Raw genomic sequence first — 23,198 nt, 5'->3', positions numbered from 1 at the left:
CGTGGTCCACCGCTCACGGCATAGGCAGTGAAATTGACAAGAAGAGCGGGGTAGTGGTTACGCTATGCTGCATAGCACGCTTTTCTGTACCTCTCTTCGTTTTAACTTTCTGAGCGTGTTTTTAATCCAAACATATCATATCTATATATTTTTGGAATCAGGAACCGACAAGGAATAAGATGAAAGTGTTTTTAAATTGATTTCGAAAAAAAAAATTTGATAATAATTTTTATATATTTAATTTTCAGAGCTTGTTTTTAATCCGAATATAACATATTTATATGTTTTTGGAATCAGCAAATGATGGAGAATAAGATAAACGTAAATTTGGATCGTTTTATAATTTTTTATTTTTTTTTACAATTTTCAGATTTTTAATGACCAAAGTCATTAATTAATTTTTAAGCCACCAAGCTGAAATGCAATACCGAACCCCGGGCTTCGTCGAAGAGTACTTGACCAAAATTTCAACCAATTTGGTTGAAAAATGAGGGCGTGACAGTGCCGCCTCAACTTTCACGAAAAGTCGGATATGACGTCATCAAAGACATTTATCAAAAAAATGAAAAAAACGTTCCGAGATTTCATACCCAGGAACTCTCATGTCAAATTTCATAAAGATCGGTCCTGTAGTTTAGTCTGAATCGCTCTACACACACACACACACACACACGCACACACACATATACACCACGACCCTCGTCTCGATTCCCCCTCTATGTTAAAACATTTAGTAAAAACTTGACTAAATGTAAAAAGGGTTGTATTGTACTACGCCCATAATTCTATCACTGACAAAAGCCCACGTACCGCAGTCACAGGCAGCCTTTCATGGCGGTGGAATTCGAACCATCAGGGTTGACGCGACACACGCGCTATTTCCTGTTTACTGGGGCATGCAATTGAAAGGATTAAACTCTCATGATTGCAATGTTATGGGTCGCTGCGCATGGCTGGCAGTGGGTGATGACAGGGTGGGTGATGACAGGGTGGGTGATGACAGGGTGTCGGTGACTAATGACCAGCTTTACACAAGACCATCATCGGTTCCTCGCGACTGACGGGGAAATGACGGGGCGGGGAGAGGTGCACAGAAGGTCATTTCAGTGCGTGAAGTGCCTGGCAGTGTGCAGTGAACGGTGACTTTAGCAGTACAAACCGGGGGTTGATCGAGGACACTGATACTGTTCACACGGGTAAGTAGGCAGGGCAGTGACTATAGTACGATGCCATTCCCTGATTAGTTTCCAGAGCCGTCAAAGTTCCCTAGTTTGTAGAAAGGGTCTTGAGCAGAGTGTAGTGTTGATTGTGTGCCCGTGTAAACAGTCGGCAGAGCATCACAGTCAGCCAGGAACAGAGCATCACAGTCAGCCAGGAACAGAGCATCACAGTCAGCCAGGAACAGAGCATCACAGTCAGCCAGGAACAGAGCATCACAGTCAGCCAGGAACAGAGCATCACAGTCAGCCAGGAGCAGAGCATCACAGTCAGCCAGCACCGTCATGGCTGTCAGAGTGACTGGCTCCCAGTTAGTGCAGGAGGCGTGACAGTGGAGATAACGTTTCTTGCCTCATTACACGCCAACGCCTGTAATGCTAGTAATCCTCCTCGTCATCACCTGTAATGCCCGTAATACCTTGTCATCACCTGTAATGCCCGTAATACCATGTCATCACCTGTAATGCCCGTAATACCTCGTCATCCGGATGAAGCTCGCTCAGTTGTGTGGTCGTCACTGCTTAGCGGCTCTTCAGTCTGTTATACTGGCCACTGTTGGAGTCCTCTGCTGTGATGACCCTTCAACCAGAGCCATACGGTGTGGCGGACTCCCATAGCCAGTTGTACATGTAAAGGTCACGGCAGACGAGGTGAAGGTTGACGACTCCTACAACTTAAGGACTTCCAGCTGGGCTTTGGGGACTTGTGGGTTTGCACGGCTCTTCATTCTGGTAACGTCCGTAACTTGACAGGTCCCGTTGACTTTCAGAAGTCGCAGGCTTCTTTCGCCCTGGGTGGAGTTGACTTCCGGTAACGCTAAAGGACTGAAGGGCTGCTGTAGCCAGTCTTGGTAGACCTCTGACATGTCTCCTTTCCCCCTGACACGTTGCCTTGGAAGACCCCAGACTCTTCACTCCCACGTCCTCATGCTTACCTGTGTGCAGGGGTTACAGCCAGTTGGGGTGAGGTGGAGACACGGGAGGGGTTGATGGGATCGATACCTGATGGCCGTGCACCTCGCCAGGTCACAGCGCCTACCTCGCCTGATGCATAGCGTCATTACTTGCACATCAGGTCATCAATCACATTACCTGCACATCAGGTCATCAATCACGCGGGGGTACTTCTGCGCTGTGACGCTGTGCGAACATCAAGCTCAAGTATGCACTGTGCGCGTCACGGTGACCTGTGTTTGTCAGTCTGCTCTCTGCAGTCAGGGACACAGCGCGCGTCACGATGACCTGTGTGTTTGTCAGTCTGCTCTCTGCAGACAGGGACCCAGCGCGCGTCACGATGACCTGTGTGTTTGTCAGTCTGCTCTCTGCAGACAGGGACACAGCGCGCGTCACGGTGACCTGTGTTTGTCAGTCTGCTCTCTGCAGTCAGGGACCCAGCGCGCGTCACGGTGACCTGTGTGTTTGTCAGTCTGCTCTCTGCAGACAGGGACACAGCGCGCGTCACGGTGACCTGTGTTTGTCAGTCTGCTCTCTGCAGACAGGGGTGTGTGTGGCACGGTGAATGCTGACAATCAATGTCATACTTACTGTAATTACTGTTCCGTTATCGTTATTACCGCCGTTAATACCACCCGAGCCACCAGTGTTGTGTTGGGTCACGTGACCCAGGTGCCAGACATTGACCGTGTGAAAGCGTGGGGTGATTGCGTTGATTATGTCGTAAGCTGCACTGCCTCACCTGCACTTATTTCTGTCCGTGTGCACAGCGGCATTAGCTCGCTCCCTTCCTCCCTGCTGCCATTACTTCCTCCCTGGTGCCATTACTTCTTCCCTTCCTCCCTGCTGCCATTACTTCTTCCCTTCCTCCCTGCTGCCATTACTTCTTCCCTGCTGCCATTACTTCTTCCCTTCCTCCCTGCTGCCATTACTTCTTCCCTTCCTCCCTGGTGCCATTACTTCTTCCCTTCTGCCATTACTTCTTCCCTTCTTCCCTTCTGCCATTACTTCTTCCCTTCTTCCCTTCTGCCATTACTTCTTCCCTTCCTCCCTGCTGCCATTACTTCTTCCCTTCCTCCCTGGTGCCATTACTTCTTCCCTTCCTCCCTGCTGCCATTACTTCTTCCCTTCCTCCCTGCTGCCATTACTTCTTCCCTTCCTCCCTGGTGCCATTACTTCTTCCCTGCTGCCATTACTTCTTCCCTGGTGCCATTACTTCTTCCCTGCTGCCATTACTTCTTCCCTTCCTCCCTGCTGCCATTACTTCTTCCCTTCCTCCCTGGTGCCATTACTTCTTCCCTGCTGCCATTACTTCTTCCCTTCCTCCCTGCTGCCATTACTTCTTCCCTTCCTCCCTGCTGCCATTACTTCTTCCCTTCCTCCTCCCTGCTGTCATTACTTCTTCCCTTCCTCCCTGCTGCCATTACTTCTTCCCTTCCTCCCTGCTGCCATTACTTCTTCCCCTCCTCCCTGGTGCCATTACTTCTTCCCTTCCTCCCTGCTGCCATTACTTCTTCCCTTCCTCCTCCCTGCTGCCATTACTTCTTCCCTTCCTCCCTGCTGCCATTACTTCTTCCCTTCCTCCTCCCTGCTGCCATTACTTCTTCCCTTCCTCCCTGGTGCCATTACTTCTTCCCTTCCTCCCTGCTGCCATTACTTCTTCCCTTCCTCCCTGCTGCCATTACTTCTTCCCTTCCTCCCTGCTGCCATTACTTCTTCCCTTCCTCCTCCCTGCTGCCATTACTTCTTCCCTTCCTCCTCCCTGCTGCCATTACTTCTTCCCTTCCTCCCTGGTGCCATTACTTCTTCCCTTCCTCCTCCCTGCTGCCATTACTTCTTCCCTTCCTCCTCCCTTCTGCCATTACTTCTTCCCTTCCTCCCTGCTGCCATTACTTCTTCCCTTCCTCCTCCCTGCTGCCATTACTTCTTCCCTTCTTTCCAGGTAGACACAGTAACGGGACTTCTTTTCACAACCTTTAACTTGAACCCCTTGTGTTTTCATCAGTACCAGGGGACCCGTTAGAGGCTGGTTGTTATCGCGTGATATTTTCCGAGTTGAGCGCTCCCGAGCAGTCTCACTTGTTTACAGTCTCACTAAGTCTTGTTTACAGTCAGCGTGTTTCCCTAATGAGGCGCTGTGACACTTCTCAACTGTGGAAAAGCCCAATCCAGGCCAATCACTCAGCATTAATTTGACAGGGATCACTCAAGTGTGAAGTGTACAACCCTTGTAAAACTCTAACTGAACTGCAGGCCTTTCCTGCTTCGGGATTCCCACCCGGCGTGTTTCTTTGTGTTCATCCCGTCCTGCGCTTGTTGTGACGTCTTGCAAATGATGTGTGTGTGCTAAGCTGTCCGTATGGTGCAGTGATATTGTAAATCAACCTGTTAAAGTGGTTGGTTTGTGTGTGCATCGAGTGTGTCCCGTTACTTTGTCTACCTGGGGTCGATGTCCCCGCGTGGCCAGCAGCAGGCGCAGCGTAGCGTCCGCACAGGTAAACAAGTCTCTGACCTGGGTACAGGTGTACCGCTAACATCAAAGCGACGCCGCCAATCAATGCAGTCGTCAAAGTAAACGCCGCCATCTCACGCCATCGCTTTGTCGTGTATCAGCGATCAGGGGGGGGCGTGGTCTGTGTGGCACTCAGCCAATCACGCATCACAGCCAGCGCTACCTCGCTACGTCACCAATACATTTGCATAGTTGACTATCAGCCAGGCGTTGTGTGGAGGCAGAGAGACAGGTGATAGGAGAGCGTGGCGGCCAGTCTACCTTGTCCGGACTGCTGGGCTTAATGTTGGGATTAGCGTGTCGCTGCAGTGGAGTGCAGTGTGTTGAAGTGAAGGTGTGTTGTGGTGTCATGACACGACGTGCAGGCTGACCTCACCCAGGTGTGTGACACAGTGTCACCGACAGCTTGTTGTTGTTATTGCCGCATTGTGACGTGGTCCAGCGAGCCGTGACGCCAGCGGAGCGTGTCGGGCTGATCGATGGGGTTGGCTGCTGGTCGCCTTACGGCGCGGATCGATACGGATCATTGCTCAAGTGGCGACGCAACAGTGATTTTCTGCACGTAATCGGGAGGTACCTGTGTGGCGGAGACACTTGTTACGGACCGCTCGGTGTGGTTACTCCGTCTCAGTGGTGGTGAATTACTTTTGATAGGCCCTACTTCTCGCTAAGGTAATTTGTTTACTTTTTCGTGTGGACCTTGCTTTGCTGCTTTGTCTATTGGAGAGTGAGGATGTTTTGTGGGCAACACACTGAAGTGTGGTAGTACTAAATTGTTACCGCTACAATGTGTTGGTAGTGTTTAGATGATTCTCTCTCTCGCTCTCTCACTCTCTCTCTCTCTCTCTCTCTCTCTCTGAAACACACAGGAAGTGTCTGTGCAATGAGTGGACAAACACCAACATGAGAAATGTGTTGCCCTGTGACTGGCGACTTATCGCTAGTTACACTCTGCCATCATTGCCTGGACCTGACGGCGAGACGTAATGACCAGCAATCGTGAATGGCGTCAAGAGCTAAGGTCAATGGTCAGCAAGGCTCATTGAACTCTCCTTGCACACGGCTGGCTGAGGGGGGAGGGGGGAGAGAGAAAGGGGGGGCTATCCGCCCACAGGTTCACAACTTTACAACTCGATGTTCGGTGCCTTTCTGTGACCAGTGATGCTGTGACTGGGTCGTTGCCGTCTCTCGTGGCTCAGTGTGTACACCTCGTAATCTTGACGTGTCATGATTGATGGATGACAGCAGTGGGTGTAAAGTGGTTCACTGATTGCTTTTCACCAGGAGATGAGCGTGATTTGGTCACAATGATACCCTGTGGGGCATAATCGCCTGAGGTGTACTTTAACTCATCTCTTGCAAGCGCGCGGAGAGAGAGTGAGAGAGATATAGAGAGGGAGAGAGAGAGTTACACAAGTTTTCACGCAAGTTTTAATTAGGTTTTGGCCCCAGGGGGCTTAGACTGAGAATGATCGAACTGGAAAACTTGATTACAGAAGGATAATAGCATTAGGTCCATATTGTTCTTCCTTACAGCTAGTCGATCATTACAGAGAGAGAGAGCAACAGCATGTCAAAATGTCAAAATGTCTGTAACTGTCAAAGATATGATCAATACTGTCTGGCTGTCACGTTTCACTATATCACATAAGGTGATTATGAAACGGTTAGTTACTTCTAACTAACTAACCACACCACGATCCACTCTCGCAGTCATACAATTAAATGGAATCAACAAAAGTATAAGTTTCAGACGCCTGTTTATGTAATAACTCGCCACCTCCCTCGAGACTTCACTCAAAATATGTTCTTTTACGTTCAAAACGTAAAATACCAAGAGGTCACTGACAACAAATGCCAGTTAATTAAGTGTAGAAAATTATAGTAACACGCTGATCCCGTGTAAAGTTAAGAAATATATAGCTGATCTGCCAAAAGTGCTAATTTATGCAGGTGTCAAACCCCACGCTGTCACCACTCGAGTATAATCATAAATATCACAGATGACTAGGTGGTAATAAGGGTGCATAAGACATGGTGCACTTAGCTTTGTTGTGCCACTGAGTGGACGGCCTGTAATTTGTTCATAGTCTCCACAACTGCTCCGTAGAATATAGTGCCGTCTGGCGTGGCTACGAAGCAGGGAAAAGTGGAGACATCAGGCGCCTCACTCAGTCGCTGGTTAACCGGTTAGCGGCTGGTTACAACACCCCACGGACGATCCGGTTACAGCATCCCGCAGATAACAGCGTCTCGCAGATAGGCAACAGAAAACAGCCAGCAACCGTAGCAGGTAGAAATGAAGAAAGGCTGCAACAAAAAGCCTCGGTGCACTAGACATGTCATGCTACCCCTCACACCCCACCTTTAAACATGTCACCCTGACATATTTCATCGAGCACGTGGGCCTGCACAAACGGACTTTTACAACAACAAATCAGCTATTTTCCTTCCTTCTCTCCATATCTGCAAAAACCATATACAGATTAGTATTTTAGCGTCACAAAGAGCAAATTATGCGCTAACCTGGAAAGAACAACAGAGAGTATTTCATTCCACAAACACAGACTCGTCAACAGCGTTAAATAATGATTTATTACCTCAAAAGCCTATGTAGGTAGCTCTCTCATTGAAGCGAAAACCGCTTCCTCCTTTGAATGGCACCTGTTCGTCAACAGCGATATCCCATTCGCCCTCTTGCTGACTCCTTTATGCGGTGAAATTACCTTCCCGCACAGCGAAGAGAATTTGACGACCCGTCAACGTCAGACCGCATGTGAACGGAGAGAAAGTGGTCTCAAACTGAAGTTTTCCTGAAGCCCTCCTGTACATATGCAGAGCGGCGCGTTGAATATCAATGCAGAACTCAAAGCGATGAAGTCCATCAAACTAGCAGGAAATATAAGACACCGACCGTTCTCCCCAGCGCTGAGTTTTCGAGTGTCCAGTTAACATGTCTCAGACAGACAACCTTGACGAAATCACGTGACTAACCTTGTCACATACCCTAGTTCAGTTATCGACAATTCTGCCTCGACAGCAGAAATCACCCCCGTGAAATCCGTGCAACACAAAATACCCGTGTTCGTTTTGCGCTGTCAGCAAAACCCACAACCGTTGACAGAAAGCACAGGCGCTTTCTATCGCAATTGACCAAGAGAAGGCACCCCACCGAGTGACACTTTCTTGATCCATGTCACTAAATCGTGACACTGGCAAAGTACGAAAGGTATGATTTGACGTAACACTAGACGTGAACAGTGATTATGAGTGGAGTGCTGAACGTGACTGTGTTACGCGCATTCTTACGATTACGACCATCTTAAGATGGCGCTGCGCCGGTACACGCCGCGTGTATTGGCGCAGCCGGCTTAAGACGGTTGCGCTATTACACGTCTGCGGAAAAACAGATGGCTGCGCCGATACACGTTCATAATCACAATCTATCAAACTTAAGTCGATACATATTGATAGTAGCCGACCAATGCTTTAAATGTAAAATGTGTGTATGTATAATTATCGGTGTGGGTTTGAAATGAAGTTAGGTAGTAATAAACATTTGTTGTGAATATTGCTATTCTGACAATGTGGGTAGTATGGAAATGTGAGCATTTGAATATGCCTTTTAGGAATTACAGTACCCAGGAAGAGAGATGAGAGACAGATAGAGTAAATCGCAATAGGTTGTGTGGAATCTTTGTGCTTTGTTTTAGGAAATATTTATTTAAACATTGGAAATTACTGTTATGCATTTCACAAGGTATTGTACAGCAACTAAACATATTTACTCACAACATCACCACACACAACCAGTCCTGAGCCCTTGGGTGTGGATTACAGAGAAGTACTACTTAGTTGTCTAAACCGACCTCAAGTTAATTATCTAATTCAAAATTAAGGAATAAAACAATATAAGTTTGAAGGTATGATATTCACCTTGAAATATTGAAGTCAAACCTTTTTTAACACATACCAAACTTCCAGTATTATGACGTAGGAATGATACATAGTATACATGGAATATGAAAAAAAAATGCAAAGTAAAATTTTTCCTAATGACTGCCACCCTATAGTGACGTCAGCAAAGTAGGGTCCACATAGCGTCAGTGGGTTACACTAGTTATAGTGACGTCAGCAAAGTGGGGTCCACATAGCGTCAGTGGGTTACACTAAATATAGTGACGTCAGCAAAGTGGGGTCCACATAGCGTCAGTGTGTCCCGTTGACAGCTTGCCTTCTCCACGTGTCGTAGCGGGGATCAAAGGTCACCGTGAATAAAAACCTGTCGTCACGCAAAGCTCGCTGGGTGTAGCTCGGGGCTAAGTCGGGAGATTCGTCTTCTCTAGATGGAAGCGATACTATTGACACTTTATGCAATCCTTTCACTTCCCCGCGCTCTCCTTCTCACCAGTAGAACTGATAGCAATTATTAAACTCTCATCTGGCCATAAGAAGAGAAGGGAGGGGGGGGGGGGTGTTACGAGTCGAGAACCCTTTTTTCCCCTAAAAGACTTGTAGGAATTGCTAAACTCTCAGTTGGCCGTTAAAAAAAAAAGGGGGGAAGGGCTGGAGATTACTCTCAGTTTTCCTGACGCCGAGGGTTTTCTTAACACGATTAACTCTCCTTGGCTGCTTTCTTCTCCGCCACCGCCACATCATAGCGGCGTTTGGGGCAGTCAGCAGACATCGATTGTTTTACTTGCCGCGTGCTACCACCTCCACCACCCCCCCCACACACACATACACACTCACACACACGCGCACACACGCACGCACACACACACACACACACGCGCGCACCCACACACACACACACACACACACACACACACACACACACACACACCCCTCTCTGTCTCTGTCAGCGCCGCTAGCCTCAGCAGGACTGTGTAACGCGAGAACCTGCACGTGGAACTGGGCAGAGAATGTCGTCACTGTGTCCTCTACAGTCCCTGTCTTCACTGGCTATTCCCGCGAGGTGCTAACAAGTGATGAGAAATATTTTTGCATTCACCATTGAGGTTTTTGTCTTGTACGGTCCTTTTCAAAAAGTGTGTGTCACTGGGGATGGAGGCGGAGAAGAGGAATGACATCTGTTTCCATCACTCTCGTGTTTGCCGTTTGAATAAGCCCTGTAAGTTGACCAAGCCCTGTAAGTTGACTAAGCCCTGTAAGCGGTGTGTGTGTGGACGTGATGCCGAGCGGTACGGGATGGAGACAGGTGACAGCACCGCCAGTCACACTGCAGCACCTTGTCATTGACCCAGCACTCGGTCCCTGGCAGTACAGTCACACTGCAGCACCTTGTCATTGACCCAGCACTCGGTCCCTGGCAGTACAGTCACACTGCAGCACCTTGTCATTGACCCAGCACTCGGTCCCTGGCAGTACAGTCACACTGCAGCACCTTGTCATTGACCCAGCACTCGGTCCCTGGCAGTACAGTCACACTGCAGCACCTTGTCATTGACCCAGCACTCGGTCCCTGGCAGTACAGTCACACTGCAGCACCTTGTCATTGACCCAGCACTCGGTCCCTGGCAGTACAGTCACACTGCAGCACCTTGTCATTGACCCAGCACTCGGTCCCTGGCAGGTCCCTTTAACACATCCAAACATCTGAACAAATCGGGTCTTTGATTGGTGGTAAATTTAGAGATTTGTTAACAGAAAATGCAGGTCTTCGATTGGTGGTAAATTTAGAGATTTGTTACCAGAAAATCCAGGTCTTTGATTGGTGGTAAATTTAGAGATTTGTTACCAGAAAATGCAGGTCTTTGATTGGTGGTAAATTTAGAGATTTGTTAACAGAAAATCCAGGTCTTTGATTGGTGGTAAGTCTAGAGATTTGTTAACAGAAAATGCAGGTCAAAGAAAGGGGGAAGTGTTACAAAGAGAGTACCACTGTGTTAGTATGAGGAACAATTGTTGCTATTAACTGGCTTCCACTGGACCCTTGGGTGCTGAACAAAACAGACTCAGAAAGGGGGAGAGCTTGGTGCCAGGTTGTGGAGATAGACTCCCCGTGTCCTGGCTGAAGCAAGCAAAGCTTTCCTGGCACAGCCAACAGCCAGTGATTGTGGAAGTGCCTCTAGTGACCGGTGACCTGCCAGTACCCTTCTCCTTTCCTAACACACCCCCCCACACACACACACCCACACACCACCACCACCCTCCACAGACAACAGCCAGTGATTGTGGAAGTGCCTCTAGTGACCGGTGACCTGCCAGTACCCTTCTCCTTTCCTAACACACCCCCACACACACACACACACACCACCACCACCCTCCACAGACAACAGCCAGTGATTGTGGAAGTGCCTCTAGTGACCGGTGACCTGCCAGTACGTACCTTCTCCTTTCCTAACACACCCCCCCCACACACACACACACACACACCACCACCACCACCCTCCACAGACAACAGCCAGTAGACACAACCATATTTGTCGGTGATGCGTAGACACTCGGTTCTCACCTCACCCTGAAGGTCAGTGTCTTCCGTCTTCGGTAGGCCTTTGTGGGTGTGATTTTGGACTTTTCCTTGTCCTAGACAAGTTTCCTCACACGGTTATCGGCCCTCATCTGGCCGGGTTTGACTTCCGAGTGTCCTTCTCCTAGGAAAGCTGCCTATCAGGGCTGACGAGTCTTTCCAACCCGGCGCTTGTGAAAGCAGCGAAACATGGGGCATCTTCATCCGCTAAAACAGCCGTTGGGAGCTCCTCGTCCGCCTGTTTTACCGTTGGGATGTGAGACTAAGGGTCCTCTTCTGCCTTCACAGCCGTTGGGAGTACACTCTCCTCGTCCGCCTGGTCAGCCGTTGGGACGTAGAATCTTTGTAGGTAACCCATACAGGCATGAGACCAAGGGTAGGGCGGATGGTGGCGAGAGAGGTGAAGGGACGGGGAATGTTTACAGTGCCGTGTGCCGGGCTGAGAGCAGTGCCCGCCAATGTTTAGCTCAGGCACCGTCGCGTCAGACGCGAATTAGTTCTATGCAGGAAAATGCAGCGCTATTCTGGCCATCTGGCGCTATTCGTGTCGTCCTCATCTCCAAGGCAGACTGATACCAAGAGGTGTAAGTTACACCCGCCTTGAGGCTCAGGCATTTTCAAACGCTCGACTCAAGACTACATACCTGGGGGTTTGGTTCATGGGCGCCAGGGCGTGTCCACGCACCGGTGGGCCTGCATGCCGCATGTTCGGGGCCAAACCTCCTCCGCGCCCTTGCAATTCTGCCTGGGGACATAAGGCCCCCAGTTACCACCCAACACCTCGTGGAGGGTTGCTTTAAAGCTTGCATCGGACTTGTTGTGGAGAGGCTTACTGGCAGAGAGAGACTTACGCAAGGCTGCTCTCTTTTTCGCCGGTGCTGCAAGCAGCTTGGCTAGCCGACGGTGAAGGCTGAAAGCGAGATGTGACAAGCACATGTATGTACGCCAACACGCTGCGGGCGCATCACACAACCATTCGTTGGGCACAACAGCCAGTGATTGTGGAAGTGCCTCTAGTGACCGGTGACCTGCCAGTACCCTTCTCCTTTCCTAACACACACCCACACACACCACCACCCTCCACAGACAACAGCCAGTGATTGTGGAAGTGGCTCTGTGACCTGCCAGTACCCTTCTCCTTTCCTAACACACACCCCACACACACACACACACACACACACTACCACCCTCCACAGACAACAGCCAGTGATTGTGGAAGTGCCTCTAGTGACCGGTGACCTGCCAGTACCCTTCTCCTTTCCTAACACACACCCCCCACACACACACACACACACACTACCACCCTCCACAGACAACAGCCAGTGATTGTGGAAGTGCCTCTAGTGACCGGTGACCTGCCAGTACCCTTCTCCTTTCCTAACACACACCCCCCCACACACACACACACCACCCTTCAGCGGACAGCAGCAGTTTCCAGTGATTGGGGTGGATGTGAGGAATTCTAGTTTCTCTTTTGTTGTTGTTGGTAGTGTTGTCATTCCCATCACCACAACACACTGCTCGCTGGGTGACAGGAACAGCTGTAGGCTGGGAGATGTTCTCAGGCATGGGAATGGTCCTCGGATCCTCAAATTTAACAGGTTTCAGTATGACTTTTCCGATGAAACAAATTCAAAGCCTCAAAATTGGTATCAGTGTTTTATTATCTTTAATAGTCTTCAACAGTCATTTTTCAGTGGATGGAAACACATTTTGTTGGAAATGCATGGCTGATGTGAGAGAGAGAGAAAAGAAAAAGCCAGATTGCCTAGGTTTTGATCTTGCCTGAAGAAAATCGTCCAGGGGAGGGAGGGGGTACAGGGGGCAAGCCCTCAAGGTCGTCTGAAAGTACAGGGGCAAGCCCCCCCTCCCCATAGTTGTCAGAGGTTTAAACCTGGCCACAGTCAAGCTGTATTGTTGTCAGCTCTAAGGCGAAGTAGGAGGGATGCCATGAGGCGGGCAGTGATGTCATGTCCCAGTTTGCCTTTGCATACTGCTCTTCGCTTTGATCTGCTTGTGTTGGCTTTGTCATCACTCGGCGTGTGTCTGGTCACCACCTCTCTGTTGGCCACACCCACTGGGCACACACACACACACACACACACACGCACACACACACACACACACACACACACTCACACACACATTTCAGCTGATAAAACAGCTTGTGGTGATCTGTTCCATATTTAGGTTTAGTACAGATTGAATCAGGTCAGCACTAGAACACCCAAGTAATTTACCTTTTTTCAGCAAGCCTTGTCTCTGGTTTCAGTTTGCACTTTCAAGCTAACTATCTTTGGAATCGTCAGCGTTTGAAAGTTATTTTGCCTGTTGCTAATTGATATCTACCTCCTTCAGGTACATATCAATGGTACTTTATGATCTTCGCCAATTTTTTCCATTTTTATCTTGACGCGTGTTAATGAAAGTGATGGCTGACAAAGCACAGTTGTTTAGCGGTGCAGCGGGAAGAGATTGATTATGGGGTGTTTGTGAGGCAAATAGCGACGGTTGACACGTGTTTGTCGAGGTGGAGGCTGCCTGCATTGTCTGCCCCTCGCGCCACAAGCCCTCAAGGTCGTCTGAAAGTCAAATTTGCTGAGCCCTAGCTGGGCCGATGGAAGGCTGAGGATAGCGGCTTTACAGCTCCCTGTCATAGCACTCTCCTTGTAACGCCGCCATGGAAGGCTGAGGATAGCGGCTTTACAGCTCCCTGTCATAGCACTCTCCTTGTAACGCCGCCATGGAAGGCTGAGGATAGCGGCTTTACAGTTCCCTGTCATAGCACTCTCCTTGTAACGCCGCCATGGAAGGCTGAGGATAGCGGCTTTACAGCTCCCTGTCATAGCACTCTCCTTGTAACGCCGCCACGTCTTGGGGCAGGGGCCAGGATTTGCCTGACCTTTCTGCGCAGTACCTGGCTGAGTGTAGCAGCTAGAAGCTTCTCCCACTGGATGGTTCTGTCTGAGTGGATGCTGTTGATGCTGCTAGTTCAGCTTCTGTGTCGCTGCCTACTGACAGTGCCTAAAATCATGTGTTCCTGCTTGTGGTGAATGAGACCACAAGCAGGCTGTGTTAGCCGTGCAGTGTGTTTGGTGCTGGTGACTGAGACCACAAGCAGGCTGTGTTAGCCGATGCAGTGTGTTTGGTGCTGGTGACTGAGACCACAAGCAGGCTGTGTTAGCCGATGCAGTGTGTTTGGTGCTGGTGACTGAGACCACAAGCAGGCTGTGTTAGCCGTGCAGTGTGTTTGGTGCTGGTGACTGAGACCACAAGCAGGCTGTGTTAGTCGTGCAGTGTGTTTGGTGCTGGTGACTGAGACCACAAGCAGGCTGTGTTAGCCATGCAGTGTGTTTGGTGCTGGTGAATGAGACCACAAGCAGGCTGTGTTAGCCGTGCAGTGTGTTTGGTGCTGGTGAATGAGACCACAAGCAGGCTGTGTTAGCCGTGCAGTGTGTTTGGTGCTGGTGACTGAGACCACAAGCAGGCTGTGTTAGCCGATGCAGTGTGTTTGGTGCTGGTGACTGGCCGCTGTGATCTTGGTGCTTGATGTGAATGTTGCCAGAGTTGTGCCCAGTGATATAGTGTTGTCCAGTAAAGTGTGGAGTGATATAGTGGTGCCCAATGATATAGAGGTGCCCAGTGATATAGTGTTGTCCAGTAAAGTGTGGAGTGATATAGTGGTGCCCAGTGATATAGTGGTGCCCAGTGATATAGTGTTGTCCAGTAAAGTGTGGAGTGATATAGTGGTGCCCAGTGATATAGTCTTGCCCAGTGATACAGTGGTGCCCAGTAAAGTGTGGAGTGATATAGTGTTGTCTAGTAAGAAGGGGAAGCCCTGTCTATGGACAGAGGTCACACCTGTCAGCAGGACTTGCCAGATAGACCAGACAGCATCCTGCTGGCTTGGTGGGTTACAGTCATGCCGGTGTTGTGGGCAACTCGCTGCAGGGTCAGTTGTTACCTGTTGTTACCTGTTTGTCAGTTGTTACCTGTTTGTCAGTTGTTACCTGTTGTTACCTGTTTGTCAGTTGTTACCTGTTGTTACCTGTTTGTCAGTTGTTACCTGTTTGTCAGTTGTTACCTGTTTGTCAGTTGTTACCTGTTTGTCAGTTGTTACCTGTTTGTCAGTTGTTACCTGTTGTTACCTGTTTGTCAGTTGTTACCTGTTGTTACCTGTTTGTCTGTTGTTACCTGTTTGTCAGTTGTTACCTGTTGTTACCTGTTTGTCAGTTGTTACCTGTTGTTACCTGTTTGTCAGTTGTTACCTGTTTGTGTTACCTGTTTGTCAGTTGTTACCTGTTTGTCAGTTGTTGCCTTTTGCACGTTGTGTTGATGTGGCTTTGCTTCATGCTCTTATGTCTGCAGGTCCCAGCCCCTCCCCCTCCCCCTCCCCACCTCTCCTGCACCTCTTGCCTTTCCACAAATGTCTCATCAGTCTCATTGCTTTTATTGTCTCATAGACTCTCTCTCAGTCTCTCTCTCTCTCTTTTAATAATTTAAAAATAATTTTGTTTGTTATATTATGGCTTTAAACGTGTCAAAACACATTCTCCAGGTTGGACATCTTAATGTCTATCATCTCGTTAACAAAGTGCCTGATATATGCGTGCCGCTAAACCAAAGCTCAAAGCCAGTTCATGTATTTGGGATGAGCGAAACACGGCTCGACTCGAGAATTGCCGATAACTTGATTTACATTCCCCAATACTCTGTTTTGCGACGCGACAGCGCAAGGAAGAATCAGACAGGCATTGCAGTCTATATTCATGAATCAATTTCTGAATTTGCAACACGAAGAACTGATTTAGAGGACGACAATATTGAGTGCATTTGGATTGAAGTAAAAAACTGTAAATCCTCGCCTCTGCTCATAGGTTATATATATCGTAACCCTGCCGAAACGTCGATTTGGTCAGAATATTTCATTCAGATGATGGATAAAGTCAAATCACGCAATAAAGATATTGTATTGCTTGGAGATTTTAATATTAATCTGAATAAGCCTCAAACAGTATGGAATTCAACAACAACTTTATTAGGTCTTCATCAACTGGTTCTGAACCCAACAAGAATAACAGACACAACTGCAACTCTTATTGATCACTCTTATTGATCACATATATACTGATAATAAGAAGATTGTTTCAAATGTGTATCATGTGTCCAATTCCAGTATTAGCGATCATATGCCTATTTTTTTTTCGGTCTCGATGCGCTTGCCTAAATCAGGACCAAAAGGCCACACGACCATAGAATACAGAAGTTTTAGACATTTTGATGAGTCTGCATTTTTTCGTGATCTTAGTGAAGCTCCATTTCAGAGCGTTTTTGATTTCAGTCTTGCAGATGATGCTTTTGATCACTTGTATAGCATTTTAAGCACAATTATAGATAAGCACGTGCCCCTGCGTCAGCATAGAGTAAAACATGCCAGACTTCCGCCTTGGTTAACATCAGATATTATAGAGGCGATGGCTCTGAGAGATTATTTCAAGGAAAATAAGATGACAGACGAATATAAACAGCAGAGGAATGAGGACTGGTGTTAAACCGTGTGAGGCAATCAAAAACTGGTTACTTTGATAAATTATTTTCCGATACTGCAACAATTTGGCGGGCAGTAAATGAAATCCTTGATAAATCTAGGAAAAAGTCAACTGCTAATCTAACAAAACTATCTGCGGAAGAATTTAATAATCATTTTATATCTTTAGCGGATAAATTGAAGGCTTCTGTGGCAGAAACAAATTCTCCGGATACAGATGACTGTTTTGAAAAATTGGACGAATACTGTCAGCGGAACAGAATAAACAATGAAGCGTTTATCATTCCTCCGATTGCAGTTCATGAGGTCGGAACATTTATTGAAAACCTGGAGAATAAAAAGTCCATGGGTCCTGATAAAATACCCGTGAAGTTATTGAAGCTTTCTCTACCGTATATTGTGGATTCGCTCACGTTCGTATATAACCTTAGTATTGAGCAGAACTTTTTTCCGTCTAAATTGAAAAGCGCCAAAGTCATACCCCTTCCCAAATGTAAAGATCTCTCAGACCCAAGTAATTTTAGACCCATTTCTTTGCTGCCTGTTTTGTCAAAACCATTAGAAAGGCATGTGCACAAGCATCTTCTTGCTTACATGGAAGAACAAAATTTGTTCCATCAGTTTCAATCCGGTTTTCGGTCCAAGCATTCTTGCCACACAGCTCTTACGTCTCTCTGTGAAGCTTGGCTGTCAGCAATGAACAAGTCTGAAGTTACAGGAGCATTGTTTTTGGATTTTAAGAAAGCATTTGACTTAGTCGATCATTCCATATTGCTGAAAAAATTACACTATTATTTGAGAAACGATTCGGTCTGTGACTTCTTTAAATCGTATCTTGCTGACCGGACACAGTATGTCACTCAACAATGCCAGAATACGTCTACTGCACTAGGAAGACATGGCGTCCCTCAAGGGTCTATATTAGGACCTATTCTCTTTTGTATTTACGTTAATGATTTGCCTTTACATGTATCGGATGATAAAGTCAAATGCGAGTTTTTTGCAGACGATTCGTCTATTCATACCAGTAACACCTCGTTGGAATCAGTAAATTCTTCCCTGAAGAACACTTTGGACGAAGTTGCGAAATGGTGCACATCAAATGCCATGATACTGCACCCAGAAAAAACTAAAAGCATTGTTATTACCACAAGACAAAAGCATCAGCTAAGTCCTCTTAAATTACAACTGTCCTTAGGTACAACTCAAATACAGCAAGTTAAAGAACATCGCATACTTGGTGTAACTGTTGATGAAGAAATGAAATGGCAAACACACATAAGCAACCTCTGCAAAGTGTTATCAAGGAATTTGTATTTGTTGTCAAAACTCAAACATTATGCGACGTATGAAACATTAAAAATGTTCGTTCATGCTCATATAATGCCTCATATTAATTTTGCTTCGACATTGTGGGATGGCTGCAGTGATGTTCACTTTTTAAAACTCAATTCTTTGTACCGTCGTGCTGCAAAACTTATCCTGTATGAATCGCACATGTCTACAGAAATGAAGTTAAACAGCCTTAATTTCCTTCCCCTAAAAACCCACCTTGCATACAATAAGGCTGTCTTTATGTATAAATTAGTTCATGGTGATGTGCCCAGTTATGTGCAATCCTATTTTACACATGTTACGAAGAGGTATGGGTCTCAAAATTTACTTCCTCCAATTCCTCGTATAGATCTTTATAAATCCAGCTTAGCTTTTTCAGGATCATCTCTGTGGAATTCTTTGCCAATAGAAATCAAACGATCCGCATCATTAAAGGCCTTTAAAAGGCAGTTGCACACACATTTGATCACACTATAAACTGCCCCTGATGTCTAGTTTCCATTGTGTACTCGGATAATGTATGCAATGCTCTTAAGTGTTTTGTTTTTTATGTTTATACTCGACCATTATTTTGATGTTTTACTAGTTTAATACTTTGATTAGATACTGTTCCTTTTAGGTATGAACTAATAGCATGTGCATGTGTGTAGGTATACGAGCGCGCGCGAGCATGTGTGTGTGTGGGCATAAGTGTGTGTGAGTTTGTGTGTGCGTGTGTGTGTATACGTGGGTGTGTGTGTGTGTATGTGCGCAGTCTTTGCTTTCGTTTACAATTATTCTCTGTATATGTTCCAAGGACAGGTTGGAAGATTAGGCTAAGCCTAAAACCTTTATCCTTATGTAATAAAGTTCTGAGTTCTCTCTGTTCTTTCTTTAATGGATCAGATTTGTTTTGTTGTCATGACATGCTGTTGATAGCCATGTGTATTGTGTGTGTTTCAGGGTCTCTATGGCTCGGGCCTCAACTTCAGCAGCTTCAACCTGCCCACCTTGGACGAGTCGTGCAGCGGTGGCGGCAGTGACCTTGACCTTCAGGTCAGCGGCAACATCACCAGCGGTAGCAACGGAAGTCTCCTGGAGCTGAGCGATGACAGCCTCCTCTTCATTGGAACGCGATCCGAACGCTTCATAGAGGACTCGCCCAGTCCAACCTTCACACGATCTTCGCTCAATTCGCCGACCTTGTCATCACCCAAGCTGACCAACTTCCTGGACCGCAGCAGCGGCGACAGCGCCAACATCAGCGAGTGCGAGTCCAAGATGGGCGACTCCCCTCGGGGAGTGTCACTGTTGCAAGGTCGCCCCGACCTCTCCCTCAGCGAGGGTGAGGTGGAGGTGAGAGGGGTAAGGAAGGGGGGCCCCGAGGCGCGGGACGTGGGCTACAGCAGCGAGAGTCAGAGCAATGACGAGACGGAGACCATGCAGCAACAGATCGCCATGGAGTGTCGATACGCAGGCATCATCGAGGTGTCGAGCGACAGCCCCCTGGGGGAGAAGATGGCCATCCCGCCCCCTGGTGGCGTGCGCCAGGACTACTACTGCATGACCCACGTCGACCTGGACTCCACCGACAAGACCACCACCACCGATGATGGCAACACCACGGATGACCGGGAGAACGTGGCCCGGGTGGTGATGGGGGTGAAGGCGGGACAGCTCCCTGGGCAGGAGAGAGAGGGAGGTGGGGACAGTGAAAGAGATTCTGTGGGTGTCAGCAGGACGGAGCCAGCGGGAGAGACTGGTTTGAACATCAACACCAACAGCACTGCGCGGGACAGTGGAGAAGACATTGAGGTCAAGTCATGGCTGGAGAGCAGTGACGAGTGTGACCGGGCAGAGAGGGAGGGGGCCGGGCTGGTGGATCAAAGGAAAGTCAGCATGACAGAGCAGCCCCTATTGTTGGTGGGGTCAGAGTCTGACAGCGCCACAGAGTCGCAGGAGAAGATCCGCTACCTGATTGACCACGCGGAGGACCTGGTGATGACACCCCCTCGCCCGGCGGCCCCCGCCTCCCCCCAGCGAAAGACGTCGCCGTCCAAACAGACGCAGACTGTCAACACAGCAACCAGCAGCGTGGAGAGCTCGTGCGACGCCAGCAGCGAGAACAGTGATGACAGCGCGGGGGAGGAATTCTCCACGGCAACGGACGATGGGGACGACACCCTGTTCGACAGCGTCATCACCCTGGACGGCACCGCCGATCTGACCAGCCTGGAGGACGTGTCCACCATCATGTCGGCCCCGGTTACCGTGGATACCGCTCGCCTGAGAAAGCAGACGGGCCCACGGGGCGGCAAGAAGGACCGGCCTTGGAGCGTGGTGGGCTTCCAGGACGACAAGAAAATGGACTTCAACCCGCTGTCCACCTCGGAGAGTGCCATCGACCGGGAGCACCCCCACACCGACACCGACTCTTCGTCCTCGCACTTTGTGTCGGTCTCCCATGCCTCCACCTTCCCCCGGCGAGCACGCAGCAGAGTGTACCAGCGTGCCGTGTCTGCCTGCGAAGGGAGTGAACAGACCTCGCCGCGTGCCACCAAGCGCAAGCTCAAGTACTCGTCCTCCTCCAGCGCCACGGACAGCCAGGCGTCAAGGTCGTCCGCCACGCGCGTGGCCGTGTCCACAGAGGATGATGACGACGATCGTACCTTAGTCTACGACTCCGTGGAGCGTCTGCGTAGCCAGGGGCGACCGCCCTGTCTGCTGGAGACAGAGAGTGAGACGACAGGTAAGGTGTTGTCCGTCTGGTGTGATGTGTGTTCTTCAGTGTTTGTCTTTAGGTTGAAAATGTTGATGTGTAGGTACATCCTGATCCTTCTGTGTCTGGGTGTGTGGATGTAAGTGTGTTGAAGAGAAAAAGGTCAATTAGAGTTGTCATGCACGAGTCTCTGATGAGTTCTCATTTAAAGAATGGTAATCTTTAACTCTGAGATTAGTCAGCTGTTCATTTCAGTCAAACAACTTATAACCTCAGTGTAGCTGGTTCACTTGGGGGTCAACAAAAATGTTGAAGCAAGTGAATATGCTAAGATGGAATTTTATCTCGCACTTTTGTGCGTCATTTTTTAAATAGCATCTAGCCATTGCATGATGTGGATGTTGCGTGATCTGATAAACAAAGGGAAGTAAGCACTGTAAATGTTTACAACATGCGTAATAGAGTAAGTGAGAGTAATGCGGAACCTGAGAGAATAACAAGCAATAAAATGGACAAGCGACTTTCATCCTCCAAAAAAAGATGATGGCCGCAATCTCATATGTTGCTCATTGTATGACTTACACTTACATACACAGTCGTACACAAGGACCAGCTTTTATTGCTGACACTTACTTATCTCTGGACGCTGTATGTTGCATGAAGTGTGTGTTGCATGTTGCAGACGAGTACGTGACGGCGTCCATGGATGAGATGATGACGTCGGCCGACGAAGATCCGCACAACAGCACTGGCTCTTTCTCCGAGAACGCCTGGGACAACTATCAGGTCAGCAAGCTGACATTAAAGTAGTTTTTACTGCTTTCATTTTAAACAGACAACTAGAAGATGAGCATGCTCTTGATTTAAAGTGAATCGTTACTTGATTGATTTGAGTGTTGTGGTGTTTGATTGTCATGTGAGAAACAAAGGGGTGCCAGACCACGTGACTGTGATGACAAACAAAGGGGTGCCAGACCACGTGACTGTGATGACAAACAAACGGGTGCCAGACCACATGACTGTGATGACAAACAAACGGGTGCCAGACCACGTGACTGTGACAGGAGTCAGCCAGAGTCACGAGGAACCAGTCTCCTGGCACCTTCCACAATATCAACTTCCACAATATCAACTTCCACAATATCAACTTCCACAATATCAACTTCCACAATATCAAGCTTTCAAATCAACACCTCAATAAATCACATTTGTGGAGGCCTTAAAGGGGCGGTTTGACTGTATTAAAGTGGACACATTGTTTCATGACATCAGTAAGATGCACACCATGTCAATGGCCTTAAAGGGGCGGTTTGACTGTATTAAAGTGGACACATTGTATCATGACATCAGTAAGATGCACACCATGTCAATGGCCTTAAAGGGGCGGTTTGACTGTATTTAAAGTGGACACATTGTTTCATGACATCAGTAAGATGCACACCATGTCAATGGCCTTAAAGGGGCGGTTTGACTGTATTTAAAGTGGACACATTGTTTCATGACATCAGTAAGATGCACACCATGTCAATGGCCTTAAAGGGGCGGTTTGACTGTATTAAAGTGGACACATTGTTTCATGACATCAGTAAGATGCACACCATGTCAATGGCCTTAAAGGGGCGGTTTGACTGTATTTAAAGTGGACACATTGTTTCATGACATCAGTAAGATGCACACCATGTCAATGGCCTTTGAGGGGCGGTTTGACTGTATTTAAAGTGGACACATTGTTTCATGACATCAGTAAGATGCACACCATGTCAATGGCCTTAAAGGGGCGGTTCGACTGTATTAAAGTGGACACATTGTTTCATGACATCAGTAAGATGCACACCATGTCAATGGCCTTAAAGGGGCGGTTTGACTGTATTAAAGTGGACACATTGTTTCATGACATCAGTAAGATGCACACCATGTCAATGGCCTTTGAGGGGCGGTTTGACTGTATTTAAAGTGGACACATTGTTTCATGACATCAGTAAGATGCACACCATGTCAATGGCCTTAAAGGGGCGGTTCGACTGTATTAAAGTGGACACATTGTTTCATGACATCAGTAAGATGCACACCATGTCGATGGCCTTAAAGGGTCGGTTTGACTGTATTAAAGTGGACACATTGTTTCATGACATCAGTAAGATGCACACCATGTCAATGGCCTTAAAGGGACGTTCGACTGTATTAAAGTGGACACATTGTTTCATGACATCAGTAAGATGCACACCATGTCAATGGCCTTAAAGGGGCGGTTTGACTGTATTAAAGTGGACACATTGTTTCATGACATCAGTAAGATGCACACCGGCACGGTTGGTGGTAAGGCGTCCGCCCCGTGATCGGGAGGTCGTGGGTTCGAACCCCGGCCGGGTCATACCTAAGACTTTAAAATTGGCAATCTAGTGGCTGCTCCGCCTGGCGTCTGGCATTATGGGGTTAGTGCT

General features: G+C 48.0%; 1 protein-coding gene across 1 annotated transcript in view; it reads left to right on the top strand.

Moving 5' to 3' along the window:
* The window catches only part of LOC138952097 (uncharacterized), a 161,183-nt gene that overhangs the window by 125,808 nt on the left and 12,177 nt on the right, over positions 1-23,198 (top strand). Inside the window, exons 8-9 of the mRNA XM_070323691.1 lie at positions 19,002-20,787; positions 21,440-21,543. Of these exons, the coding sequence (XP_070179792.1) occupies positions 19,002-20,787; positions 21,440-21,543 (1,890 nt within the window). The remainder of the gene's footprint in view (positions 1-19,001; positions 20,788-21,439; positions 21,544-23,198) is intronic.

Source organism: Littorina saxatilis, linkage group LG17, assembly GCF_037325665.1.
Source record: "Littorina saxatilis isolate snail1 linkage group LG17, US_GU_Lsax_2.0, whole genome shotgun sequence".
Lineage (NCBI taxonomy): Eukaryota > Metazoa > Mollusca > Gastropoda > Littorinimorpha > Littorinidae > Littorina > Littorina saxatilis.
Note: the sequence above shows the minus strand (reverse complement) of the source record. Positions and strands in the feature narration are given on the sequence as shown.